At 45.9% G+C, this 24,338-nt stretch overlaps 1 protein-coding gene across 1 annotated transcript in view; it reads right to left on the bottom strand.

Annotated features, from left to right (window-relative positions):
* TG (thyroglobulin) overlaps window positions 1-24,338 on the bottom strand; it is a 169,993-nt gene that overhangs the window by 89,334 nt on the left and 56,321 nt on the right. Inside the window, exons 21-25 of the mRNA XM_089898699.1 lie at window positions 22,716-22,865; window positions 20,604-20,774; window positions 8,323-8,439; window positions 7,676-7,791; window positions 3,859-3,967 (exon numbers count right to left, since the gene is read on the bottom strand). Coding sequence (XP_089754825.1) covers window positions 3,859-3,967; window positions 7,676-7,791; window positions 8,323-8,439; window positions 20,604-20,774; window positions 22,716-22,865 — 663 coding nt within the window. The remainder of the gene's footprint in view (window positions 1-3,858; window positions 3,968-7,675; window positions 7,792-8,322; window positions 8,440-20,603; window positions 20,775-22,715; window positions 22,866-24,338) is intronic.

The raw sequence follows: 24,338 nt of genomic DNA on the forward strand, positions 1-24,338 counted from the left end.
CAAGTGAGTTCTTAGGTCCTCTGAGCCTCAGCTTTCCCTTCTGTAACCGGCGAGGACGGTATATAATCCTCACAGATGCTGAGCAGATGAAACGACAGACTGGACATTAAAAGGCTGAACCATGAGCTTGGCCCTTAGCTGACGCTCAGCAGATACATTACAGGTCTCCAAAAAGCCAGCATCTTCTTCCTCCAAGCCTTCGCTCACACAGCCCCCCTCTGCCTGACTGTCCTCTAACTGTGCCAGGCCAAGCCCCCGCCCACCCTTCGCCAAAGCCCAGCTTGACTTAAAGGGCCCATCTCCCAGCTTTATACAGTTAGAATTCATCTCCCTCCCTTGATCTCTCTTACATTCTGTCTGTGCCTCTACCAAGGCTCTGTCATCCTTCACGCTACAGTTAAGCCACTTGAGACAGCTACTGCTGCCCCACCAGCTGTGATTCCCCGGACACAGTCCCCGCTCTCACAAGCAGGAGTCACAAGCCATGTGTGACTACTCGAAGATCAATTTCAGTTCGTCAGAGTTCATGCTGCAGTAGCCACATTCCAAGTGCTCAGTGGCTACCTGTGGCTACTGGCTGTCATTTTGGACAGCAGAGATTTATTGAGCATTTCCATCCCTGCAGAAAGTTCTACTGCACAGTGCTGCCCTGGATGGTAGGGCCACGTCTCAGCTCACTGGGCATCCTCCCACAGCCTGCACAGAGGACCGCCTGCCCTGAGATCTGGGCATGGTGGGCTCCTTCTCATCCTTAGTTCCGACATTCCCTTCTCTGAAGTTCCTTCCCTGAGCACCCAAAGCAGCTCATGTTCATTTTTCTTTTCCTTTTTAAATTGTCATAAAATATACATAAAAATTTACCACTTTAACTGTTTTAACTGTATAGTTCAGTGGCGTTAAGAACATTCATGATATCGTGCACCATCACCCCATCCACCTCCAGAACTTTTCATCCTCCCAACTGAAACTCTGTCCCCATCAAATACTAACTCCCCACTCCCCGCTCCCCCAGCCCTGAGTAACTACTGTTCCACTTTCTTCTCCACGAATTTGGCTCTTCTAGGTAGCCCACGTCCGTCTTTACCCCAAAGTCCTGTTTCATTTTCATCAAAGCACTTATCACCCTCTTGAAGTGCTTTTATTGCTGGACCAATTCCTCTATCAATCAGGGATTCTGTCTGTTTCGATCACAGCGGCATCCACAGCACCTGCGAAGTGTGTATCCTTCCACGGGCACTCAGTAAACATGTATGGGGCGTGCAGTGCTGGGCTCACCCACACGGTGGTGGAGTCCTAGACAATGGAGCAGGTCTGGGAGATGTTCCCTAGTTGGGGGTGGTCGGGCCTACAGTCCTTGGTCTACCTGGATGCAGTGGGACAAGATGCTTCCTGTTTCTAGGCTTCACCTGTGACATGAGGGCTAGATAATCTCCAAGGAACCTTCAGGTCCTGACTTCCTTTGATACTGAAAAATCACATGGCTCCTCCTCCACAGTCAAGGCCACGGACCTTAAGTGGGTATGGACAGAGGACGGCCCTGGAGGATGGACCAAGCTGTCCCATCTTCCAGGTCACTTAAGCGCAGGCATGTGGAGGGACATGCTGACTACCTACTGGGTGCCATGGACTGTGCAGGAGACTTTCAGAAACTGTGTCCTTTTCTGCTCAGCTGTGCCACTTTATTGCCACTTTACAGAAAGTAAAATAAAGAAGTTGTTCCTGATCAAAGATAGAACTAGTACATTGGGAGCGGGGGAGTCTAAAGCCAGATCCAGTTTACCTCCCTTCTCTTTTCATTACAACAGAACCCAGAATGGCTGGGTCTGTGCATTTTCTGCTTGAAAATATAAAAGGCAAAACAAAACAAAACCAAAAAAAGGCAAAACAAAACAAAAAAAGGCAAAAAACATTTCTGCCCTTGATTTAGCTTGGCAGCAAAGAAGCTTCACAATTTCCCTTGCAATTTTCCCCCAAAGTATAAACTTTCAGGAGACAAGGAGGAGAAAAAAATAACAAACACTTAAAAAGAAATACAATTGCCTTTTTTAAAAAATATGATAAAAGGCCAAAGTAGGGTTTTAAAGAACATTTTTGAGAGGGGTTACTTGTTTTGTTTTGGTTTTCCTTTTCAGAAAATAATCTCTGTGCTCTGTCATTTTTCAAAATGGGTAGTAAAAATAATTGGAATAAACATGGGCAGAAATTCTAAAACCTGGCCAGAGATCACAGAAAACCCAGCTCTGCTGGACTCCATTCTCCCAGGGGAGCTCTCATTTCAGACAGGATGGAGGTATTAGGCGAAAGAAGGACCAGAGACAAAAGTACACAGACGCTTGTCCCTGCCGTGGGCTGAGCCTGCTACCGAGGTCGGTCGAGGCCCTGGCCCTGGTCCAAGGCATCCTCTCCATCGCCAGCTGCTCGCAGCGCAATTCTGAAGCTGCTGGGAGCAGGCTGCCTGCCCGGAGCTTCAGACCTAAGGAAGTGACATGCCTGCCACCTTCATTCCAACGCCCCACCCCCACCCCAGTCCTCGCTCAGGTCCCCTGGCCTATCTTCCGGTCCACAGCCATTGCCTCAGGTCATCGGGAAACTGTTAGCAAGAGTGACAAGGATCGTAGAAGCCCTCCTCTGGCTCTTTACCACACGCCACACACTGTTTTAAAAGCATTGCATCATTCTGAAAGCATCCTCATTCCCACCCCCCAACAACCTCAGTTCACCTGCGACTCCTATTTGACTAACGGAATCACAGCAGCCTACAATGTCAAGGAACTTGTCCACCGTCACACACAGCTCGTGGTAGCAGAGCTGGGGTCAACCCCCCAGGTGGGCTCCAGCCCCCTCACCCTTAACCGCAGGAAGCGAGGCCGGGAGAGCGGTGACTAGAAAGGGCATCATAGCTCACGGGCAGAGCGTAGTCGTGGGCCAGGGCTCAGGACCCTGCACTGCTGTCCCCTCTCTTGGCCCTGATGGATAGGGCAGAGTCGTGCAGGCTGTAGGATTCTTGGGAAAGACCCACTGCTTCGTTACAGCGACCAAAAGTATCTCCCTGACCCCCTCTGTGAGGCCGTGTAGGGGAATCAGACGCACTTAGATTCAAACCCAGATCCCCAATTTACTAGCAATATGACCTTGTGCAACACTCTTAATCTCTCTGAGCCTCAGTTTTCTCATCCGTAAAACAGGGATTATGATCCCATTTCCACCTTCCTTCAAGAATCTCTGTGAGGGTGGAATGAAAGGTGTCTGGGGAAGTGAGCTGTAAACTATAAAACACGAGACGGCTTCGCTACTCAAAGTGCAGTCCAGGGACCAGCTGCTTTGGCGTCCCTGAGAGGTTATTTGATAGGCAAAATCTTGGCCTTACCCTGACTTACTGACTCGGCATCTGCAATGTTACCAGCCCCCAGGTAACGTGCATACACACTGCAGCCAGGGAGGTCCTGAGTGCAGGGCAGAGAGAGACAAGAGCTTGGAGGTCTGGCTGCTTATGAGAAGGTCTGACAGCTTCTGGGGAGGGTGGACAGGAAAGGGAGAGGGGAGTGAAGCTCCGTGAGATGGAGGGCCAGGATGGGCAGCTGCAGGGAGCCCAGGGCCTATGGCCCTGCTGGGGACACCCCCGTATCACAGGCAGCCACATGAGCTTGCACAGGGCACACAGTGTGGACTCAGCTGGCCTCTGCCCGCAGCCTTCGTGTCTGCTCTGCAACTGAATCGCTCACCTGCAGGATGGGCCTCCCTGTCCCTTGCACTGGGGGCAGCATGGCTCCTCTCTAAACGCGTCTTGCGGGAAAGCAGCCCCAGACACTGAACAGGCTAAGCCACTGGGGCCCCGAGCTACCCAGCTCATCAACCTACCCTTTTTCAGATACACAGCTGGAGAGTCTCCACCTCTGCTCCTCGCTTTCACCTGGCACATCAGACTTCCAAAGCTGGTGGCCTTCGAGGTCCCCAGTGCATCTTCCTCCTAAACGTGGAAAGAGGCTGAATTATCGTCCGGTGACACTTAACAATTAAATTCAACAAACATTTATTAAACTCTAACCAAAGCTAGGCACGGGGCTTACAAAGATAAATAGAAGATTCCTGCTCCTTAGTTTCTCCCCATCTATTGAAGCACACAGACATGTAAGCAGTAAATTCCAGCCCAGAGTGTTAGCTGCAAAGACATGTGTAATAAAAGAGGAGATAATTACCCCTGAAGAAGGAGTGGTTAACTCTATTGAGAAAGGGGAGCTAGAAAATTTTCCCAGAAAAAGTGAATCTGGGTGGGGTTCTGACGTATAAATAAGAGTTTGTCAGGTGGAAACAAGAGAAGGGGGATTGTAAGCAGAAGAAACGGCAGAGATGGAGACCTGGGATCCCGTGGGTGTTTTCATTAACTAGGTCTAGTTGTTCTCAGGGACTGTCAGTTATGAGAGGGGCATGATGGGAGGAGAGAGAGAGAGAGAGAGAGAGAGGCAGGGTCCAGCCCAGGGAAGACCTTGTTTGGCACACAGCTTGTACACAGGAAGGATCAGGGGAAGGTTCTTTAGCCTGGAAATGGGGAGGTCAGGCTTCTAAAGATCTTGCTGTTTTCCAGTGCCTCTGACCCCTAGGTCCAGAGCTCTTGCTGTGTGGGCGTGGTAGGCTAAATCTGTATCAATTTCTGTCTTGTTTCTAGTATTTTGCCCCCTCCCTACCCCCACCCCCTGCAAAGTTGCCCAACTTTGAGTTTCCCAGTTCAATTTTGGGAATTTGGGGAGGGCAGAGGCTAAAACAAAGGCTATTTGAAGGCAACAGCTCTCCTTGCTTTTTGAAAAAAACCCAAACTCACTGAACGGATGATGGTCTGAGGAGGGAAGAAGGGCCTTTGAGGAGGCGGGATTCCTGCAGACTGAGAAGGACCTGAGTCTTGGGTCCCAGATTACAGGAGCACTGGCCCCGTCTGCAGTCAGGCTCTGCTGGGTGGCGGCGGGCACTGAGGGAGGGGGCGGAGGTAACCCAAAGCACGGGGCCCCTGCCTCAGCAAGGGTCCCTTCCCCACCCCGAGCCTGCCCCAGACCCAGTGGCGCCAAGGGGCCTGAAGTCGGCTCCTGGGACCGTGGCCTCGGCTCTGGGCTGAGTGGACCGATCCCTCACGGTCAAAGGCACTGCAGGGCCCCGGCCCCGGAGAGGAGCCTTTCTAATGGTTGAGATGGAATCCCCGTCGACCTGATGTGTGGATAAGACACTAACAACCATGGTGACGACTAGGACAAAGGTCACTGAGCATTTCCTCTGCAGCAGAAACTGTCCTGTGAGTTTTCCCAGGTATGACTTCACAACAGTCCTGTGACGCGGGTGCCGTTATTACCCCATATTTATGGGGGCTCTGAGGAACCAAGGTGCAAAAGAGCAACAAGCAAGTAGTGGGACTGGGACTTGAACCCAGGCAACCTGGCTCCAGAGTCGCCTTCTAACTACTCTCCCTGTAAGACAGTGTCTCTCGTGGGCTGAGGGGTTGAAGTTGGAGTTAGTTCTTCTTTTGTCTTTTTTAATAAAATGAAATGTTGTATATCTTGTAGACTAAAATCCACACTTACTGAGCAAGGAGCTGTCAGCAGAGGGTCAGATGATCAATAACCTAAGATATTGACTCACAGAAATGCCAGGTGCTTAGTAAGCGCTCAACAAATGTCAGCTCCTTCTGTTATTTTTAATTCTATAAGCTGGTTCTGATCCCTTAGGGAAACACAAGTAGCAGACGTTCTTTAGATCAGGGATTCCCAAGGACGTGACAGTTGCCTAGGGAACCACTGTCACTGACAGCTGTGACCCTCAGACCACAAAGGACCTGACAGAAGTCTGGACAGAGGTGTCCCATTATTAGCAGAATCACTCACCATGGACCAGCCAAGATGTGGGAGCACCACCTGGACCCTGATAACAAATAAGCCCAGCCTGTCTGCACTGTCCCAGGGCAGGAGAGGTGACACTGAGAGCATGGCTCAGTACTGACCTTAATGGGTTAAGGTGGTGAGTTCTTGCTGAGTGTCACCAGTCTACTAGCCCATCCTCCCTCCCCCACCCCACCCCCTTTTCCCCCTGATATATCTTAAGGCAGGTCTGAATCATGATCACAAAAACAAACAAAGGCGCCGTTATCCTCCTCAAAATGCTTTAAACTCAAAGAAGTGAATGTGTCCTCAGCAATCTACTGTGTGTATGGAGTTAGTCTCTCAGATCCTCACCAGACTCCATCTTACCAATGACGAGACAGAGGTTAAGGAACCTGCACATGGTAAACAGCCCCAAAATGACAGGGTTGAGATTCAATCCAAGACAGCTCCCTACTTTTCTCAAGATCCTACAGCTCCAGGCCCCAGCTTGAGTCCTAAAATTCAGGGGTCCACCTTCCATGCGGTTTCTGGGCTGTCACTTATGAATATGCACTTGCACACAAGCACTGGTACCTGGTGCTGATGCAAAACTGCTAACAGGGGACTTCCCTGGTGATACAGTGGTTAAGAATCCACCTGTCAATGCAGGGGACACGGGTTCGAGCCCTGGTCTGGGAAGATCCCACATGCCGAGGAGCAACTAAGCCCATGCGCCACAACTACTGAGCCTGCGCTCTAGACCCCGTGAGCCACAACTACTGAGCCCGTGTGCTACAACTACTGAAACCCGCACGCCTAGAGCCCGTGCTCCACAACAAGAGAAGTCACCGCAATGAGGAGCCCGCACACCGCAACTAAGAGTGGCCCCCACTCGCCACAACTAGAGAAAGCCCACATGCAGCAACAAAGACCCAACGCAGCCAAAAATAAATAAATAAAATAAATAAATGTATTTTAAAAAACTGCTAACAAATCTATATGCCCTTAAATGTGAGATAAATGAGGTCCATGCAAAGAATGGATTGGTATGTTGCCATTAAAAAGAACAAGGGTCATTTTTTAGATACAGAAAGATAAATATTACGTAAGAAAATCAAGGTAGAAAAGAATATGTACTGTAAAATATTAGCATGTAAACAAAAATGTTTTTATGTAATAAACACTTATAAACACATAGAAATGTTCTGGAAGGATCCATAAGGAATGGAGGAGTGAAAATGGAGATTTGCATGTGGCTAAGAGTTAGGAAGTTAGGAGAATTGCTTTTCACTGCATACCTTTCTGTCCTAATTCATGGTAACAATGAAATTGCTGATACCCGACCAGCTTTCACTTACTGAAACAGCAATTTCATGTGGTTCTAACTAATATTTAACTTTCTTTTCCGTTTTAAGCCATAATCATGTTTTACTTCTACAATGGGAAGGAATGCTGGGGTCTGGGGCTCAAAGAGACATATGGTATTTTGGTCTCTGGACAATGTCCTGGTGTGTCCAGTGGCCCAAGCTGCCCAATGAGATAAACAGGTGGGGGACAGAAGGAGGGGGCTCATCACTGAAATCCTCTTCTGATGGATCTGTTTGAAAATGGTGCTGCTCAGATAAACAGTCCCTAAGTTAACTTCATCCTGAGCCATCACTGGTCCTCTGCAGTTTCAATTTCCCAAAGTCCCATTGTTTTGAAGAAATGGAGGTAACGTGGGATCAGCTATTGACAATCTCATTCCATCACCTGATCAAAGTGGTGTCAATTCAATCAGGGCATGTCTGATGTAAGACAAGAGACAGGCCCACCATGCAGCTGCCATGACTCACCCGACCAGAAGTTGTGCAGGCGAAGTTGTCACTTGCCCAAGCATAGAAATCGCAGGAGACTTGTGATCCCGCCGTGGACACTGTGAGGAAGCTGCAGGTTTCATCTAGTGCACAGTCTGCAAGCACCATGGGACAGTCACCCACCTGTCCCTCAGGAGATGCTGAGGACAGACGGACACATACCCCTACTCCCTGCCCCCCCAAACACACACACACACACACACACACACACACACACACACAGTAACATGGGTTACAATGACTATTCATGGAGGACTGTAGGATTATGAGACAATGCTCGTAAAGATGAATACTCAATAAGTGGTAGTTGTTATTACCCATCCCTGGCCTGACCGCTGAAATAAACAAATACATCTCCTGATCTGGACAAAATGCTCTACAAGGAACGAATGTCCTTCAATTCTGCTCCCTAACATCTGGCAGAGCCTCGTTCTTGGCAGGTGGTGGATGCACTATAAACTTCTAACTGAAATTATGAGTTGGATGCACATTTTGAGAATCAAGTGATTTACAAAGTATTTTTTATACCGTATATCTGATGATCATTTCAAGGGTTGTACTTGATGTGTCTTGCAAGATCAGCACAGCATATTCGTACGGCACCACCCAGGAGCCCGGCCCCTCACCTGCCAAGCACTGCGTCAGTGAGGACTCAGAACCGGGAACTTCGGACTTGACCAGCACAGCAACATCTGCATCGAAGATCACCTTAGATTCTGGGAGCTTCTCAAATTTCCTCATCACTGAAAGGAAAGCAAATCTGTGAGATTTGACTCTGAGGGGTCTGGGGCCGCTGCAGAGAAGCCAAAAAGAGTTTTAGGTCAAGAAATCACTTCCCACTCACAGCCCTTGGTCACACAGGCGTTCCAAAAAGAGAAATTCCCTTTTAAGGGTAGTTCCAGAATGCTGCCTCATGGCTAATACTGAGAGCTATAACTTGCCATGTCTCCTTTTTCCACCTCATTGTCAGGAAGTAAGAAGAATAATTTAATATTGTATTAGTCCTCACAACTTCCTTTTTCACATTGATATTGATTTTCTATCTAAATTTATATTTCCTTGTCCTTATCTTTCTTTTAAATTTTTTTGCAGTATGCGGGCCTCTCACCGCTGTGGCCTCTCCCATTGCAGAGCACAGGCTCCGGACGCACAGGCTCAGCGGCCATGGCTCACGGGACCAGCCGCTCCACGGCATGTGGGATCTTCCCGGACCGGGGCACGAACCCGTGTCCCCTGCATCGGCAGGCGGACTCTCAACCACCGCGCCACCAGGGAAGCCCATTGTCCTTATCTTTGAATGCTAGTGATATCTCATAATTATTTTATGTATAATTCTATAAATAAAATATTTTATTTATAATGATATCTCATATTTATTTTAAAACAACTTGTCCACTTTCTGGAAAGAAGTAAGTTATTTTTAAAAGACAAATAAAACGTGCACATGGGTTCACGTAAGTCTGAAAATGTGTCATGAGGCTCAGATACGTTTATGATAGTATTTGTTTAAATATGTTAGCATCTGTTTTCCCAGGTACCATCAACACACCTGAGCTCCTATCTGTAAGAATGACACAGTCACATGCTCATGGAACTAGGTAAGAGAGGAGAAAGAAACAAAATTTCTCAAGGCTATGAGACTTGGAACTCACTTTTCACCAAGCAAAATGCATTGCATGTAACTCTCAAGGAATGAGACTTATCTGACAAGCCAAAATGCCCAACAGTGTCAATATTTTGCAGGTAACTATCAAAAACAAACCCTGAAGTGCATGAGTACTAGTTTTTTGCAGACATGATTATAAACATGTACGTAAGCCCTCATTCTCACACACACCCACTGCTTTATAAAAGAGACCATGTCTGAGTTGGTTTTCATCACGTCGATAAATTCAAAGCCATCCAAAGCAATATATTCTCAGTTTTCATAATAAGTGCAGAAAAAAGTTTATTACCTTTGGAGTGGGAATTGGAGAGGGCAGTATTAATATAATAGAAATGGCATGTATTAAGCCTTCAAAAATCTTGATATAAAAAATTCTAATTTTGAGAGGACCTTCAAGATGGCAGAGGAGTAAGACGTGGAGATCACCTTCCTCCCCACAGATACATCAAAAATACATCTACATGTGGAACAACTCCTACAAAACACCTACTGAATGCTGGCAGAAGACCTCAGACTTCCCAAAAGGCAAGAAACTCCCCACGTACCTGGGTAGGGCAAAAGAAAAAAGCAAAAACAGAGAAAAAAGAATAGGGATGGGCTCTGCCCCTCTGGGAGGGAGCTGTGAAGGAGGAAAAGTTTCCACACACTAGGAAGCCCCTTCACTGGTGGAGACTGTGGGTGGCAGCGGGGAAGCTTCGGAGCCATGGAGGAGAGCGCAGCCACAGGGGTGCAGAGGGCAAAGCGGAGAGATTCCCACACAGAGGATCGGTGCTGACCGGCACTCACCAGCCCGAGAGGCTTGTCTGCTCACCCTCCAGGGCAGGTGGGGGCTGGGAGCTGAGGCTTGGGCTTTGGAGGTCAGATCCCAGGGAGAGGACTGGGGTTGGCTGCGTCAACACAGCCTGAACAGGCTAGTGCACCACAGCTAGCCGAGAGGGAGTCTGGGAAAAACTCTGGACCTGCCTAAGAGGCAAGACACCACTGTTTCTTGGTGTGCGAGGAGAGGGGATTCAGAGCACGGCCTAAACGAGCTCCAGAGATGGGTGCGAGCTGCGGCTATAAGCACAGACACCAGAGACAGGCATGAGATGCTAAGGCTGCTGCTGCAGCCACCAAGAAGCCTGGGTGCGAGAGCAGGTCACTCTCCACACCTCCCCTCCCAGGAGCCTGTGCAGCCCACCACTGTCCCATGACTCAGGGACAACTTCCCCAGGAGAACGCACGGCACAACTCAGGCTGCTGCAATGTCATGCTGTCCTCTGCCGCCTCAGGCTCGCCCCACATTCCGTACCCCTCCCTCCCCCCGGGGCCTGAGTGAGCCAGAGCCCCCGAATCAGCCGCTCCTTTAACCCCGTCCTGTGTGGGCGAAGAACAGATGCCCTCAGATGACCTATATGCAGAGGCAGGTCCAGATGCAAAGCTGAACCCAAGGAGCTGTGCTAACAAAGAAGAGAAAGGGAAATCTCTCCCAGCAGCCTCAGGAGCAGCGGATTAAATCTGCACAGTCAATTCCATGTACCCTGCCTCTGTGGAATAGCTGAAGAGACAACGAATCAGCCCAAATTGAGGCGGTGGACTTTGAGGACAACTGCAGACTTGGGGTTTGCTGTAGGAAACTGATTGGTTTCTGAGTTTTATGTTTATCTCAGTATAGTTCTTAGTGCTTGTTATCATTGTGGATTTGTTTCTTGGTTTCCTTGCTCTCTTTTTTTTTTATTACTTTAAAAATTTTTTTATTATATATATATTTTTTATTTCAATAACTTTATTTTATTTTATTTTTCTGTCCTTTTTTTCAACCTTTTCTTCTGAGCCGTGTGGCTGACAGGGTTTTGGTGCTCCAGCCGGGTGTCAGTCCTGAGCCTCTGAGGTGGGAGAGCCAAGGTCAGGACATTGGTCCACCAGAGACCTCCTGGCCCCACGTAATATCAGTCAGCGAGAGCTCTCCCAGAGATCTCCATCTCAAAGCTAAGACCCAGCTCCACTCAATGACCAGCAAGCTCCACTGCTGGACATCCCATGCCAAACAGCTAGCAATATAGGAACACAACCCCACCCATTAGCAGAGAGGTTGCCTAAAATCATAATAAGTTCAAAGACACCCCAAAACACACCACCGGGGGCAGTCCTGCCCACCAGAAAGACAAGATCCAGCCTCATCCACCAGAACACAGGCACCAGTCCCCTCCAGCAGGAAGCCTACACAACCCACTGAACCAACCTCACCCACTGGGGGAAGACACCAAAAACAACAGGAACTACAAAGCTGCAGCCTGCAAAAAGAAGACCCCAAACACAGTAAGTTTAGCAAAATGAGAAGACAGAGAAATACACAGCAGATGAGGGAGCAAGGTAAAAACCCACCAGACCAAAGAAATGAAGAGGAAATAGGCAGTCTACCTGAAAAAGAATTCAGAGTAATGATAGTAAACATGATCCAAAATCTTGGAAATAGAATGGAGAAAATACAAGAAATGTTTAACAAGGACCTAGAAGAACTATAGAGCAAACAATGATGAAAAAAACAATAAATGAAATTGAAAATTCTCTAGAAGGAATCAATAGCAGAATAACTGAGGCGGAAGAATGGATAAGTGACCTGGAAGATAAAATGGTGGAAATAACTACTGCAGAGCAGAATAAAGAAAAAAGAATGAAAAGAATTGAGGACAGCCTCAGAGACCCCTGGGACAACATTAAACACACCAACATTCAAATTATAGGGGTCCCAGAAGAAGAAGAGAAAAAGAAAGGGACTGAGAAATATTTGAAGAGATTATAGTTGAAAACTTCCTTAATATGGGAAAGGAAATAGTCATTCAAGTCGAGGAAGCACACAGAGTCCCATACAGGAGAAATCCAAGGAGAAACACGCCAAGACACATATTAATCAACGTATCAAAAAATAAATACAAAGAAAAATATTAAAAGCAGCAAGGGAAAAGCAACAAATAACATACAAGGGAATCCCCATAAGGTTAACAGCTGATCTTTCAGCAGAAACTCTGCAAGCCAGAAGGGAGTGGCAGGACATATTTAAACTGATGAAAGGGAAAAACCTACAACCAAGATTACTCTACCCGGTAAGGATCTCATTCAGATTCGATAGACAAATTAAAGCTTTTACAGACAAGCAAAAGCTAAGAGAATTCAGCACCACCATGCCAGCTTTACAACAAATGCGAAAGGAACTTCTCTAGGCAGGAAACACAAGAGAAGGAAAAGATGTACAAAAACAAACCCAACACAATTAAGAAAATGGTAATAAGAATATACATATCGATAATTACCTTATATATAAATGGATAAAATGCTCCAACCAAAAGTCATAGACTGGCTGAATGGATACAAAAACAAGACCCATATATATGCTGTCTACAAGAGACCCACTTCAGACCTAGGGACGCATATGGACTAAAAGTGAGGGGATGGAAAAAGATATTCCATGGAAATGGAAATCAAAAGAAAGCTGGAGTAGCAATACTCATATCAGATAAAATAGACTTTAAAATAAAGACTGTTACAAGAGACAAAGAAGGACACTATATAATGATCAAGGGATCAATCCAAGAAGAAGATATAACAATTGTAAATATTTATGCACCCAACATAGGAGCACCTCAATACATAAGGCAAATGCTAACAGCCATAAAAGGGGAAATTGACAGTAACAGAATAATAGTAAAGGACTTTAACACCCCACTTTCACCAATGGACAGATCATCCAAAATGAAAATAAATAAGGAAACACAAGCTTTAAATGATACATTAAACAAGATGGACGTAACGGATATTTATAGGACATTCCATCCAAAAACAACAGAATACACTTTCTTCTCAAGCGCTCAGGGAACATTCACCAGGATAGATCATATCTTGGGTCACAAATCAAGCCTTGGTAAATTTAAGAAAATTGAAATCATATCAAGTATCTTTTCCAACCACAACTCTATGAGACTAGACATCAATTACAGGAAGAAAACTGTAAAAAATACACACATGGAGGCTACACAATACACTACTAAATAACCAAGAGATCACTAAAGAAATCAAAGAGGATTTCAAAAAATACCTAGAAACAAATGACAATGAAAACACAACAACCCAAAACCTATGGGATGCAGCAAAAGCAGTTCTAAGAGGGAAGTTTACAGCAATACAATCCTACCTCAAGAAACAAGAAAAATCTCAAACAGACAACCTAACTCTAAACCTAAAGCAATTACAGAAAGAAGAACAAAAAAAAACCCCAAGTTAGCAGAAGGAAAGAAATCATAAAGATGAGATCAGAAATAAATGAAAAAGAAATGAAGGAAACGATCGCAAAGATCAATAAAACTAAAAGCTGGTTCTTTGAGACGATAAACAAAATTGATAAACCATTAGCCAGACTCATAAAAAAACAAAGAAAGAAGAACTCAAATCAACAGAATTAGAAATGAAAAAAGAGAAGTAACAACTGACACTGCAGAAATACAAAGAATCATGAGAGATTACTACAAGCAACCATATGCCAATAAAATGGACAAATTCTTAAAAAAGCACAACCTTCCAAGACTGAACCAGGAAGAAATAGAAAATATGAACCAACCAATCACAAGCACTTAAAATGAAACTGTGATTAAAAATATTCCAACAAACAAAAGCCCAGGACCAGATGGCTTCACAGGAGAATTCTATCAAACATTTAGAGAAACGCTAACACCTATCCTTCTCAAACTCTTCCAAAATATAGCAGAGGGAGGAACACTCCCAAACTCATTCTACGAGGCCACCATCACCCTGATACCAAAACCAGACAAAGATGTCACAAAAAAAGAAAACTACAGGCCAATATCACTGATGAACATAGATGCAAAAATCCTCAAGAAAATATTAGCGAACAGAATCCAACAGCACATTAAAAGGATCATACACCATGATCAAGTGGGGTTTATCCCAGGAATGCAAGGATTCTTCAATATATGCAAATCAATCAATGTGATAAACCATATTAACAAATTGAAGGAGAAAATCCATATGATCATCTCAGTCGATGCAGAGAAAGCTTTCGACAAAATTCAACACCCATTTATGATAAAACCCATCCAGAAAGTAGGCACAGAGGGAGCTTACCTCAACATAATAAAGGCCATATATGACAAATCCACAGCCAACATCGTTCTCAATGGTGAAAAACTGAAACCATTTCCACAAAGATCAGGAATAAGACAAGGTTGCCCACTCTCACTGCTATTATTCAACATAGTTTTGGAAGCTTTAGCTACAGCAATCAGAGAAGAAAAAGAAATAAAAGGAATACAAATCGGAAAAGAAGAACTAAAACTGTCACTGTTTGCAGATGACATGATACTATACATAGAGAATCCTAAAGATGCTACCAGAAAACTACTAGAGCTAATCAATGAATTTAGTAAAGTAGCAGGATACAAAATTAATGCACAGAAATCTCTTGCATTCCTACACACTAATGATGAAAAATCTGAAAGAGAAATTAAGGAAACACTCCCATTTACCATTACAACAAAAGGAATAAAATACCTAGGAATAAACCTACCTAAGGAGACAAAAGACCTGTTTGTAGAAAACTATAAGACACTGATGAAAGAAATTAAAGATGATAGAAACAGATGGAGATATATACCATGTTCTTGGATTGGAAGAATCAACATTGTGAAAATGACTTTACTACCCAAAGCAATCTACAGATTCAATGCAAACCCTGTCAAACTACCAATAGCATTTTTCACAGAACTAGAACAAAACATTTCACAATTTGTATGGAAACACAAAAGACCCCAAACAGCCAAATCAATCTTGAGAAATAAAAATGGAGCTGGAGGAATCAAGCTCCCTGATGTCAGACTATACTACAAAGCTACAGTAATCAAGACAGTATGGTACTGGCACAAAAATGGAAATATAGATCAATGGAACAGGATAGAAAGCCCAGAGATAAACCCACGAACATATGGTCACCTTATCTTTGACAAAGGAGGTAAGGATATACAGTGGAGAAAAGACAGCCTCTTCCATAAGTGGTGCCGGGAAAACTGGACAGCTACATGTAAAAGAATGAAATTAGAACAGTCCCTAACCCCATACACAAAAATAAACTCAAAATGCATCAAAGACCTAAATGTAAGGCCAGACACAGTAAAACTCTTAGAGGAAAACATAGGCAGAACACTCTATGACATAAATCACAGCAAGATCCTTTTTGACCCACCTCCTAGTGAAATGGAAATCAAAACAAAAATAAACAAATGGGACCTAATGAAATGTAAAACCTTTTGCACAGCAAAAGAAACATAAACAAGATGAAAAGACAGTCCTCAGAATGGGAGAAAATGTTTGCAAACAAAGCAACTGACAAAGGATTAATCTCCAAAATATACAAGCAGCTCATGCAGCTCAATATCAAAAATCAAACAAGCCAATCCAAAAATGGGCAGAAGGCCTAAATAGACATTTCTCCAAAGAAGACATACAGATTGCCAACAAACACATGAAAGGATGCTCAACATCACTAATCGTTAGAGAAATACAAATCAAAACTACAGTGAGGTATCACCTCACACCAGTCAGAATGATCATCATCAAAAATTCTACAAACAATAAATGCTGGAGAAGGTGTGGAGAAAAGGGACCCTCTTGCACTGTTGGTGGGAATGTAAATTGGTACAGCCAGTATGGAGAACAGTATGGAGGTTCCTTAAAAAACTAAAAACAGAATTACCATATGACCCAGAAATCCCAGTACTGGGCATATATACCCTGAGAAAACCATAAATCAAAAAGAGTCATGTAACACGATGTTCATTGCAGCACTATTTACAATAGCCAGGACGTGGAAGCAACCTAAGTGTCCACTGACAGATGAATGGATAAAGAAGATGTGGCACATATATACAATGGAATATTACTCAGCCATAAAAAGAAAGGAAATTGAGTAATTTGTAGTGAGGTGGATGGACCTAGAGTCTGTCATACAGAGTGAAGTAAGTCAGAAATAGAAAAACAAATACCATATGCTAACACATATATATGGAGTCTAAAAAAAAAAAAAAGAAAAGGTTCTGGAGAACTTAGGGGAAGGACAGGAATAAAGACGCAGATGTAGAGAATGGACTTGAGGACATGAGAAGAGGGGAAGGGTAAGCTGGCATGAAGTGAGAGAGTGGCTTGGACATATATACACTACCAAATGTAAAATAGATAGCTAGTGGGAAGCAGCCACATAGCACAGGGAGATCAGCTCAGTGCTTTGTGACCACCTAGAGGGGTGGGATAGGGAGGGTGGGAGGGAGACACAAGAGGGAGGGGATACGGGGATATGTGTGTACGTATAACTGATTCACTTTGTGATACAGCAGAAACTAACACAACATTGTAAAGCAATTATACTCCAATAACGATGTTAAAAAACAAATTCTAATTTTACAAAGTAAAAAACAAATTCTAATTTTACAAAGTGGTCCTTCATTGATCACTGAAGTTGCCAAGTTCATGTGCTCAGCCCATACTCAGTCCCTCCACTCTCATCTCCTCCTCTCTTTTTTATTTTTTATACTCCTTGTTATCTTATTTATAGGGACCAGAAGCTGCAGTCCAGCAAACACCACGTTATACGCAGCCAGTGTCCCTGAGGCTTGGTTGATATGGACCAGCAGCTTACAGCATTCTAGGAGACTAAATAAAATTTGAAACATTTTTCAGTTTCCAATTAAAATCTTCTCAGGAGCCATAAATGCTGTAAGTTTAGCACTTCAGTTAGAGAATCTGCTGGTTTTCACACAAGGGACACCTTGGTGATGGAGGTCCTGACATTTCAGAGTTCTGTGAAGAAGCTCATTGACAAACAGAACAGAAACAATTTATGAACTGAGCTACCAGTGATTCCATGGAATATTGAGCTAGTGTGCAGACTTATACACTCTGTTGGTGTAATCTGCCACATGCCTTACAGAGAGTTACGAATTTACATACATAACAGATACTTGCAAATGTTTTGGGGAAAGTATAAAGGGTCAGCATCTGGGCACATCGCTCTATTTGATCATGATTCCGCACAGTGTACTGTGGCTATGTATGTGCCCGTCTCTCTCCAAGACAAGGATAATGTTCTGATGATATGTGAACACCCGCCAGCTAGGATAGTGACAGATATATACTAGTTTCCTACTTATTGGATGGATGGATGACTGCCAAAATCATTACAACACCAGGAAACCAGGGCAGAAGGTTATGAAGACGGTGTAGTTCCAGTGGTAGGCGTATTCCTCTGTTTGAGCACTTGACATGGAATATGAAGTCTTTGGTGTGGACCAACAAAGGGCAGAACTAGAAAGCTGGATCTAGAGTTAAAGGGAAGATGAGCTTGAAATATTTCCACCGGCCAAGGTCTAAACAAAGGGTTTACCACAGGCAATGTCAGAAAGATCAAGGGGGCCATGCTGAAGTTGCAGCAGAGAGAGATAAGGTGTGGAGGCAGTTGGCAATGGGGAAGGGGCACTAGCTCTGGAGTCAGCCAGTCCTGATGCCACCGCCCTCACCAGCTCTGTGTCCCGGGCATGTCTCAGCCTCTGAGAGTCTCAGCTGCCTGGTGTGAGGAATAAACAGAGCAGCACGGAGCACCCGGTACCAACTCAGGAAATGCTGGGTCCCTCTGCCCCCTGCACGGACACCCCGCCTCGGTGTCGGGGCTTGTCAGACTGGCTGCAGGAATTCAGGTGGTGGGAGAATCCCTTTCCCTGATGACCTTTAGGAAATAGTTCCAAAGAAGCCCAGATAATTAGAGCCATTCATTCATTGTGTCGACAAGCGCCAGCTACTCTCGAGTAGAACAAAAAGAAAGATACAGGTCTAGCTGCAAAGGAACATGTCGTCCATAGAGTCCAGAGAGGGCCCTGAGGCGGTGCAATTCTACTGTATCCTGTATAATTGCTTTACAATGGTGTGTTAGTTTCTGCTGTATAACAAAGTGAATCAGTTATACATATACATATGTTCCCATATCTCTTCCCTCTTGCGTCTCCCTCCCTCCCACCCTCCCTATCCCACCCCTCCAGGTGGTCACAAAGCACCGAGCTGATCTCCCTGTGCTATGCGGCTGCTTCCCACTAGCTATCTATTTTACGTTTGGTAGTGTATATATGTCCATGCCTCTCTCTCGCTTTGTCCCAGCTTACCCTTCCCCCTCCCATATCCTCAAGTCCATGCTCTAGTAGGTCTGTGTCTTTATTCCTGTCTTACCCCTAGGTTCTTCATGTCATTTTTTTTTCTTAAATTCCATATATATGTGTTAGCATACGGTATTTGTCTTTCTCTTTCTGACTTACTTCACTCTGTATGACAGACTCTAGGTCCATCCACCTCATTACAAATAGCTCAATTTTGTTTCTTTTTAGGGCTGAGTAATAATATTGCATTGTATATATGTGCCACATCTTCTTTATCCATTCATCCGATGATGGACACTTAGGTTGTTTCCATCTCCGGGCTATTGTAAATAGAGCTGCAATGAACATTTTGGTACATGACTCTTTTTGAATTATGGTTCACTGAAGAGTTTTAAGGGGAATTGTATAAGTAGAATTGCCTCTTAACTGCTCTGAAGCACCGTGGGCAAGTCATTGGATGGAGGCAAGGCTGGAGCAGAGAGATGAATCAGGAGGCTACAGCAGTGATCCACGTGTCTGAGGATCCAGGTCGGACAGAGGGAGGTGGTGTCGGGATGTGGAAGGGGCACCGTCCTCGCCGGTAGATACCTTTTCGGGGAATTACACAGCTGACCTCTACGCGCTTCACCTTTTCTAGGGGACAAAAACCTCAATAATGAGACTTCAATTCCATGCCCAAAGAGAAAGATCTCAAAGTCAAGTTGAAAGGATTCTGAGACAGCGTGCTGCCATCCCAGTGGGGGCCCAGCTTCTTAACATGGAAATCCTCCTGCATATCCAGAAAGGGAAATCTAAGCTCCAAGCTTTGCATAAGAAGCCAAGATGCTGAGGACCAACCTGGAGGCTATTCATAAACCTGTACTTCAGGGAGGCGTCATCAAAGTTGGCAAAGCTGAGCTGCTCCTCATAAACATTTCTGGTGCCACTGATTAAACTGGCCTTTCTGCTCCAGATGAACACAGGGCAGAACAAGCCAGGAAATGCTTTACAAAGTGCGCATTACAATCCGCACAGCCAAGCCAGCGGTACGGATGCAAAGAGGGCCAGAGTTAAGATGCAAGCACCCAGAATGGCCAGTAATCACCGTGGTCCTTGGGCAAGTTGCTTTCCCTCTGAGGACGTCTTCTCCCTCATTTGTAAAGGATAACAAAGATCTGCCTAACTGATCTCTTAAAGCACTTCCAGCTCTAACTCCCCAATTGCTATTTCTGCCCAAGAGGAGGGATACTGACAAATAATAATAAAGATTTTCATTGATTTGCAATTTATCCATGGGCAGACACACACACACACACAGACACACACACACACACCCTTGGCATTCATTAACACTTCACTAAGGCATTAACAATCCCATTTTACAGATGGGGAAACTGTTGAATATAAGTGACTTGCCCAGCACTGCACGACCAGTGAAGGGCACCACTGGGATTAAGTTAGTTCTGGTCCCACTCCCATGCACCTAGGATTATAGGACTCCTGTCAGTTCTTTCGCACCCATTATCTCATTGAAGAGCTGGGCTCAATGTTTGGCATCTTCATAGGATAATATTGACCCTCACGGTGTCTCAGGAGGCAAGCAGGAGGCTTCTGGGGTGATGAGCATCAGAGAAGTTGAGCGATTTGCTCTGGGTAACCCAGCAAGTAACATGGAAGAAGGACTGGCACTCGGGTCTTCCCCCAACATTCCACTGAGGGAGAAATGCTGACCAGCTTTTTGGAGGCAAGCTGCCCACAAGAAAGGAAACCTCAGCAGACGAATGATTTTTAAATTCATTTCTCATGATGCTGAAGTACTTAGGGGTGAGGTTTCATGATGTCTGAAATATACTTTCCAATGATTAAAAGAGAGAGAGAAAGAGCAAAACAATAACAATTTTTGGATCTGGGTGACGAGTATTTGTTCTTCCTACTATTCTTTCAACTCCTACATAGGTTAAAAGTTTTTGAAATGAAAGGTTGGGGACAACTGCATCTCACATGTCTCTCCCCTTCTAGAAAGCCCTTGGGATTACAGGCCCTGTCCCCAGGAGTGGCGGACTTAACGGCCTGCACGTACTCAGACACTGGGCGTCCATCAGCAGGGCCTCCGTCTCTGACCACGGCAGCCTCTGCCCCTCGCTGTCCACGCAGAAGGCCTTCCCGCTGGCCCCATCCCTCTGGCTGGCTCGGTACTGGCCGTCCTGGTCACACCGCAGGCCTGCCTCATTCTTCTGACAGCCAGTGACACCTGGAACCAAAGATGGATACAGCTCTCAGTGCCGTGCCTCTGGGGTCCCCTCCCTGCCGGACCCCAGGCTCCCAGTCCTTGATCAGACGTCCAAGTCACACGTTGGAGCCAGACATCCCCCAGCTTGTCGCCACCCCGACCAAAAGACAAAGTCTGGGCTCGCCTTTGGGCCACTAAGGCCGCTGTGACCTGGCCCCGCCCATCTGACCCTGCACGTGCCCCTGTGTGTCCACAGTCGGCCTGGAACGCACCGCCTGCTCTGATACCATTTGCTGGGACTCAGGTTCTGCCCCCCGGTTCTTCTCCTGGTGCACCCTTCTCCCCAGTCTGCAAGGAGTTAACTCTTCACCGGCCAGTCCTCATTTCCTCAGGGAAGACCCCAGACCCCTTGACACCCGAGTGTTACACACTCTCCTCTTGACCCCTACCTCTGCTCAGAGCCGGCACAGTTATCATTTCCATTGGTCTGCGGGAAGGAACGGTTTGCAGCTGTCTGACTCCCTCCCAAGCAGGCAGGGACCTCATCTGGCTTTGCTCCCTATTTTATTCCAGTACCTTGCTCAGTGTCTGACATATAATACAAGCCTCCTACCCGTCCCAGGCTTTGACACTGTGATTTATAATAAGAAATATGTGCTTGGTCTTTATCCCCATTTCTGGAAGTTGACATTCAGAGAAGGAAGGTGACTTGGCTGAGGTCACAGTGCCAGTAGGAGGGAGCGTGGGGATGGAAATGGGGTTGGGGGGTGGCGAGCCTCCGCCTCCCCCTCTGCTCCCTGCCATGTAGGCAGCACCCGCTCCACAAAGATCAGCGCTCTGCAGGGACCTCCTTTCAAGAAAGGATGCCTCGGGGCCGTGTGACAACACTTCATGTCATCCCAAACCACAGTGTCTGGAGCCAACGTGTGCAAACTGAGCGGGACGCCCGGGTGTCAAGGACACTCTGAGTTCCTGGGGAAGAGTTTCTCCTCCAGAAGGAATGTCAGACTTCCGGCCTAGGAAATTCCTCTATTTACTTTCTTGGAAATACCGCCCTATTTCCACTGCTCTCCTGACCAAGGAAACTGCCTCTGTCACAGAAGGCGACTTGACCTCTTTGGATTATTTTACAATTCTAAACGCTACTCTGATTTTAAGCAATGCCTCATGTTGACGCCGTTTCAGACTAACATGAAAAGACTTGCGACAAGGCAAGTTATGGGCCCCTGCTAGAGAAAACCCAACACTCCCCAGTTGACTGTTAAGTAAATAGGCCAAGTGAAATCACATGACATACAGGAAGGCCACTGGTACACACAGTCCTGACAGATTCATGGGGCCAGAAAGGGAATATGAGCTACACAGTGGTAATGATCGTAGGTGGAAAACATCTTCCACTTCTTAATCTGATAACATTGACTTACAAAAATCAGAAGTTTCAGAATCAGACAATGCCAAGATCAAAGGCCAGCTATGTCACTTTCTAGCTGAGCGACTTTAGCTAAATTTCTTCCGTGAGCCTTAGCCGTTTTATGCGTAAAAGTTGGGCTCATAATGTTTACCTAGAAGGGGAGTTGGGAGGATTGAATGAAGCAACACGGGCAAAATGTCTGGCCTAGCTCCTGACAGAGCATAGGCATTCAGAGGTGGTGCCCTTTGGATTACGATCTGTATCCAATGGTTCTCAAGGGTGGACAATTTTGCCCCCATCTAGGAGACATTCGGCATTGTCTGGAGACAGTTTGGTTGTCACAACTTGGTGTGCATGGGTGGTACTACTGGCATCTAATAGGTAAGGAGCAGTGATGCTGCTAAATAAACATCCTATCATGCAAGGGGCAGCGCTCCAAAACGAAGAATTATCTGTCTGAAAACTTCAGGAGTAACAAGGTCGAGATGTCCTGCAGCGTCCCCGTGACATTGTAGGGCTTCTCTTTCAACGTGGGACCCTTTAGAACTTACAGTGAGTCTGGCTGAAAGCTCCAATGGAAATGGTCGTTCTGCCCACAGGGCAAGGGACGCAGGCCAGGCTACCTGCCTGTTCTTGGTAGAATCCAGCAGGACAGGGAATACACTGCTCATCCTGAAAATAGCTTCCTTCAGGACACTTAACTAGAAAAGAGAAACAGAGCAATGAGGTTAAAGAACAAGACACTAGCTTTATAGTTACAACCTCAGAACACACAGGGTCTCTGAAACTCCAAAATCAGACAAGAGCTCATTCATTTAACAAATGGCCCACTGAGAATCTGCTGTGCGTCAGGCTCTAAGAGTAGGGGATAAGCCGTGAAGAGGGTCGACAAAGTTCCTGCTCTCCAGGAGCTGATGGGCTGGTAGGATGAGAGGGTGTCCAGCCAGAATGTCAGAGTTGAGTGAAATGAAGCAGGAGCAGAGGGCACGATAGTGAGGAAGGCCCCTCTGAGAGGCGGCACGTGAGGCCTGATGGGTGAGGAATACCCTAGGCCAAGATGCAGAAGAGAATTCTGTGCAGAGAGAACAGCAAGTGAGAAAATCCTGAGGCAGGAATGAGTTTGGATTATTCAAGGAATGGAAAGATAAAAGCCAACTAAAGCCAGCTACTGAGCTAGAGCTTACTAGACAAAGAGAAGGTTGTCACGGGATGAAGTTGAGAACATCTTGAAAGATGAGTGTCCCTCCATAGGTTGCCATGGGAATATGGGAGAGCACAGTGGTGGGTGCAAACTTTGGGGTCAGACAGATCAGGTAAAATCCCCCACCCCACTCTACCTAAATGCCTCTGGACTTCCCTGAGGCTCCATTTTCTCCTCTGTAAAAAAAGGATTAATAATATTATCCCGTTGGAGTGCAGTGATGATGTACAGAAAGCACATATTATAATGCCAGACTCATAGGTGCTCAACACATGGTAATTCGTTCTAGACTTGAGGGAGTCATTCCTGGCAGCCAACCTCAGCACCTACTCTGTCCAAACAGGGTGCCCTCCCTCTGTGGGGTGATTTCAACAATTCAGCACCATTTCACTCGAATGTGGCCTCTCCCACTTGGTCAGTCGGTGATGGCATGGCTTAGACCTGGGACTACCGGGAGGCGAGTGAGACGCCCAGGGTACAGGACTGACAGAGGCCCTCACAGTTGGCTTGTTGAGTCTGATTTACTCAGAAACTCCAAGTGTGACCCTGAGAGTGAGGATCAACTCACGTCTTGCAGCCTGGATGCCTCATTCACCTCATTCGTCTCCTCCCTGTGCTCCCCTGTCAATCAGCAGTCTTTCTGTCCCCCTGATTCTAACATTCCCAACCCTTCCTAATTTGGCTCCTCCAATATGATACGAGCTGAGAAACTAGAAACCCAAACTGGACAGATGCATGCCGCATAAGCGTTCTAAGTTGGTGTCCAAGAGCCCTGCTCTGAGGCGAGTGCGTGAACTTGGCCACACAGATTCTGACAGCTCAGAGAAGGGGATGGCGGAAGGAGGTTCTATTTTGTCTTTTTTCTTGATTCAGGGTTGTGTTCTGGAGATTTTTCCAAATAACTTCTAGAAGAAGTGAGCTGCTACCCAGTAAGGGTGGGAGCCAAAAGCGTGCCCACTCTTGGGGGTGCTGT

This window comes from Delphinapterus leucas, chromosome 17 (genome assembly GCF_059928025.1).
Source record: "Delphinapterus leucas isolate spDelLeu-1000000601 "Yukka" chromosome 17, BTC_Dleu_Yukka2, whole genome shotgun sequence".
Taxonomy (NCBI): domain Eukaryota; kingdom Metazoa; phylum Chordata; class Mammalia; order Artiodactyla; family Monodontidae; genus Delphinapterus; species Delphinapterus leucas.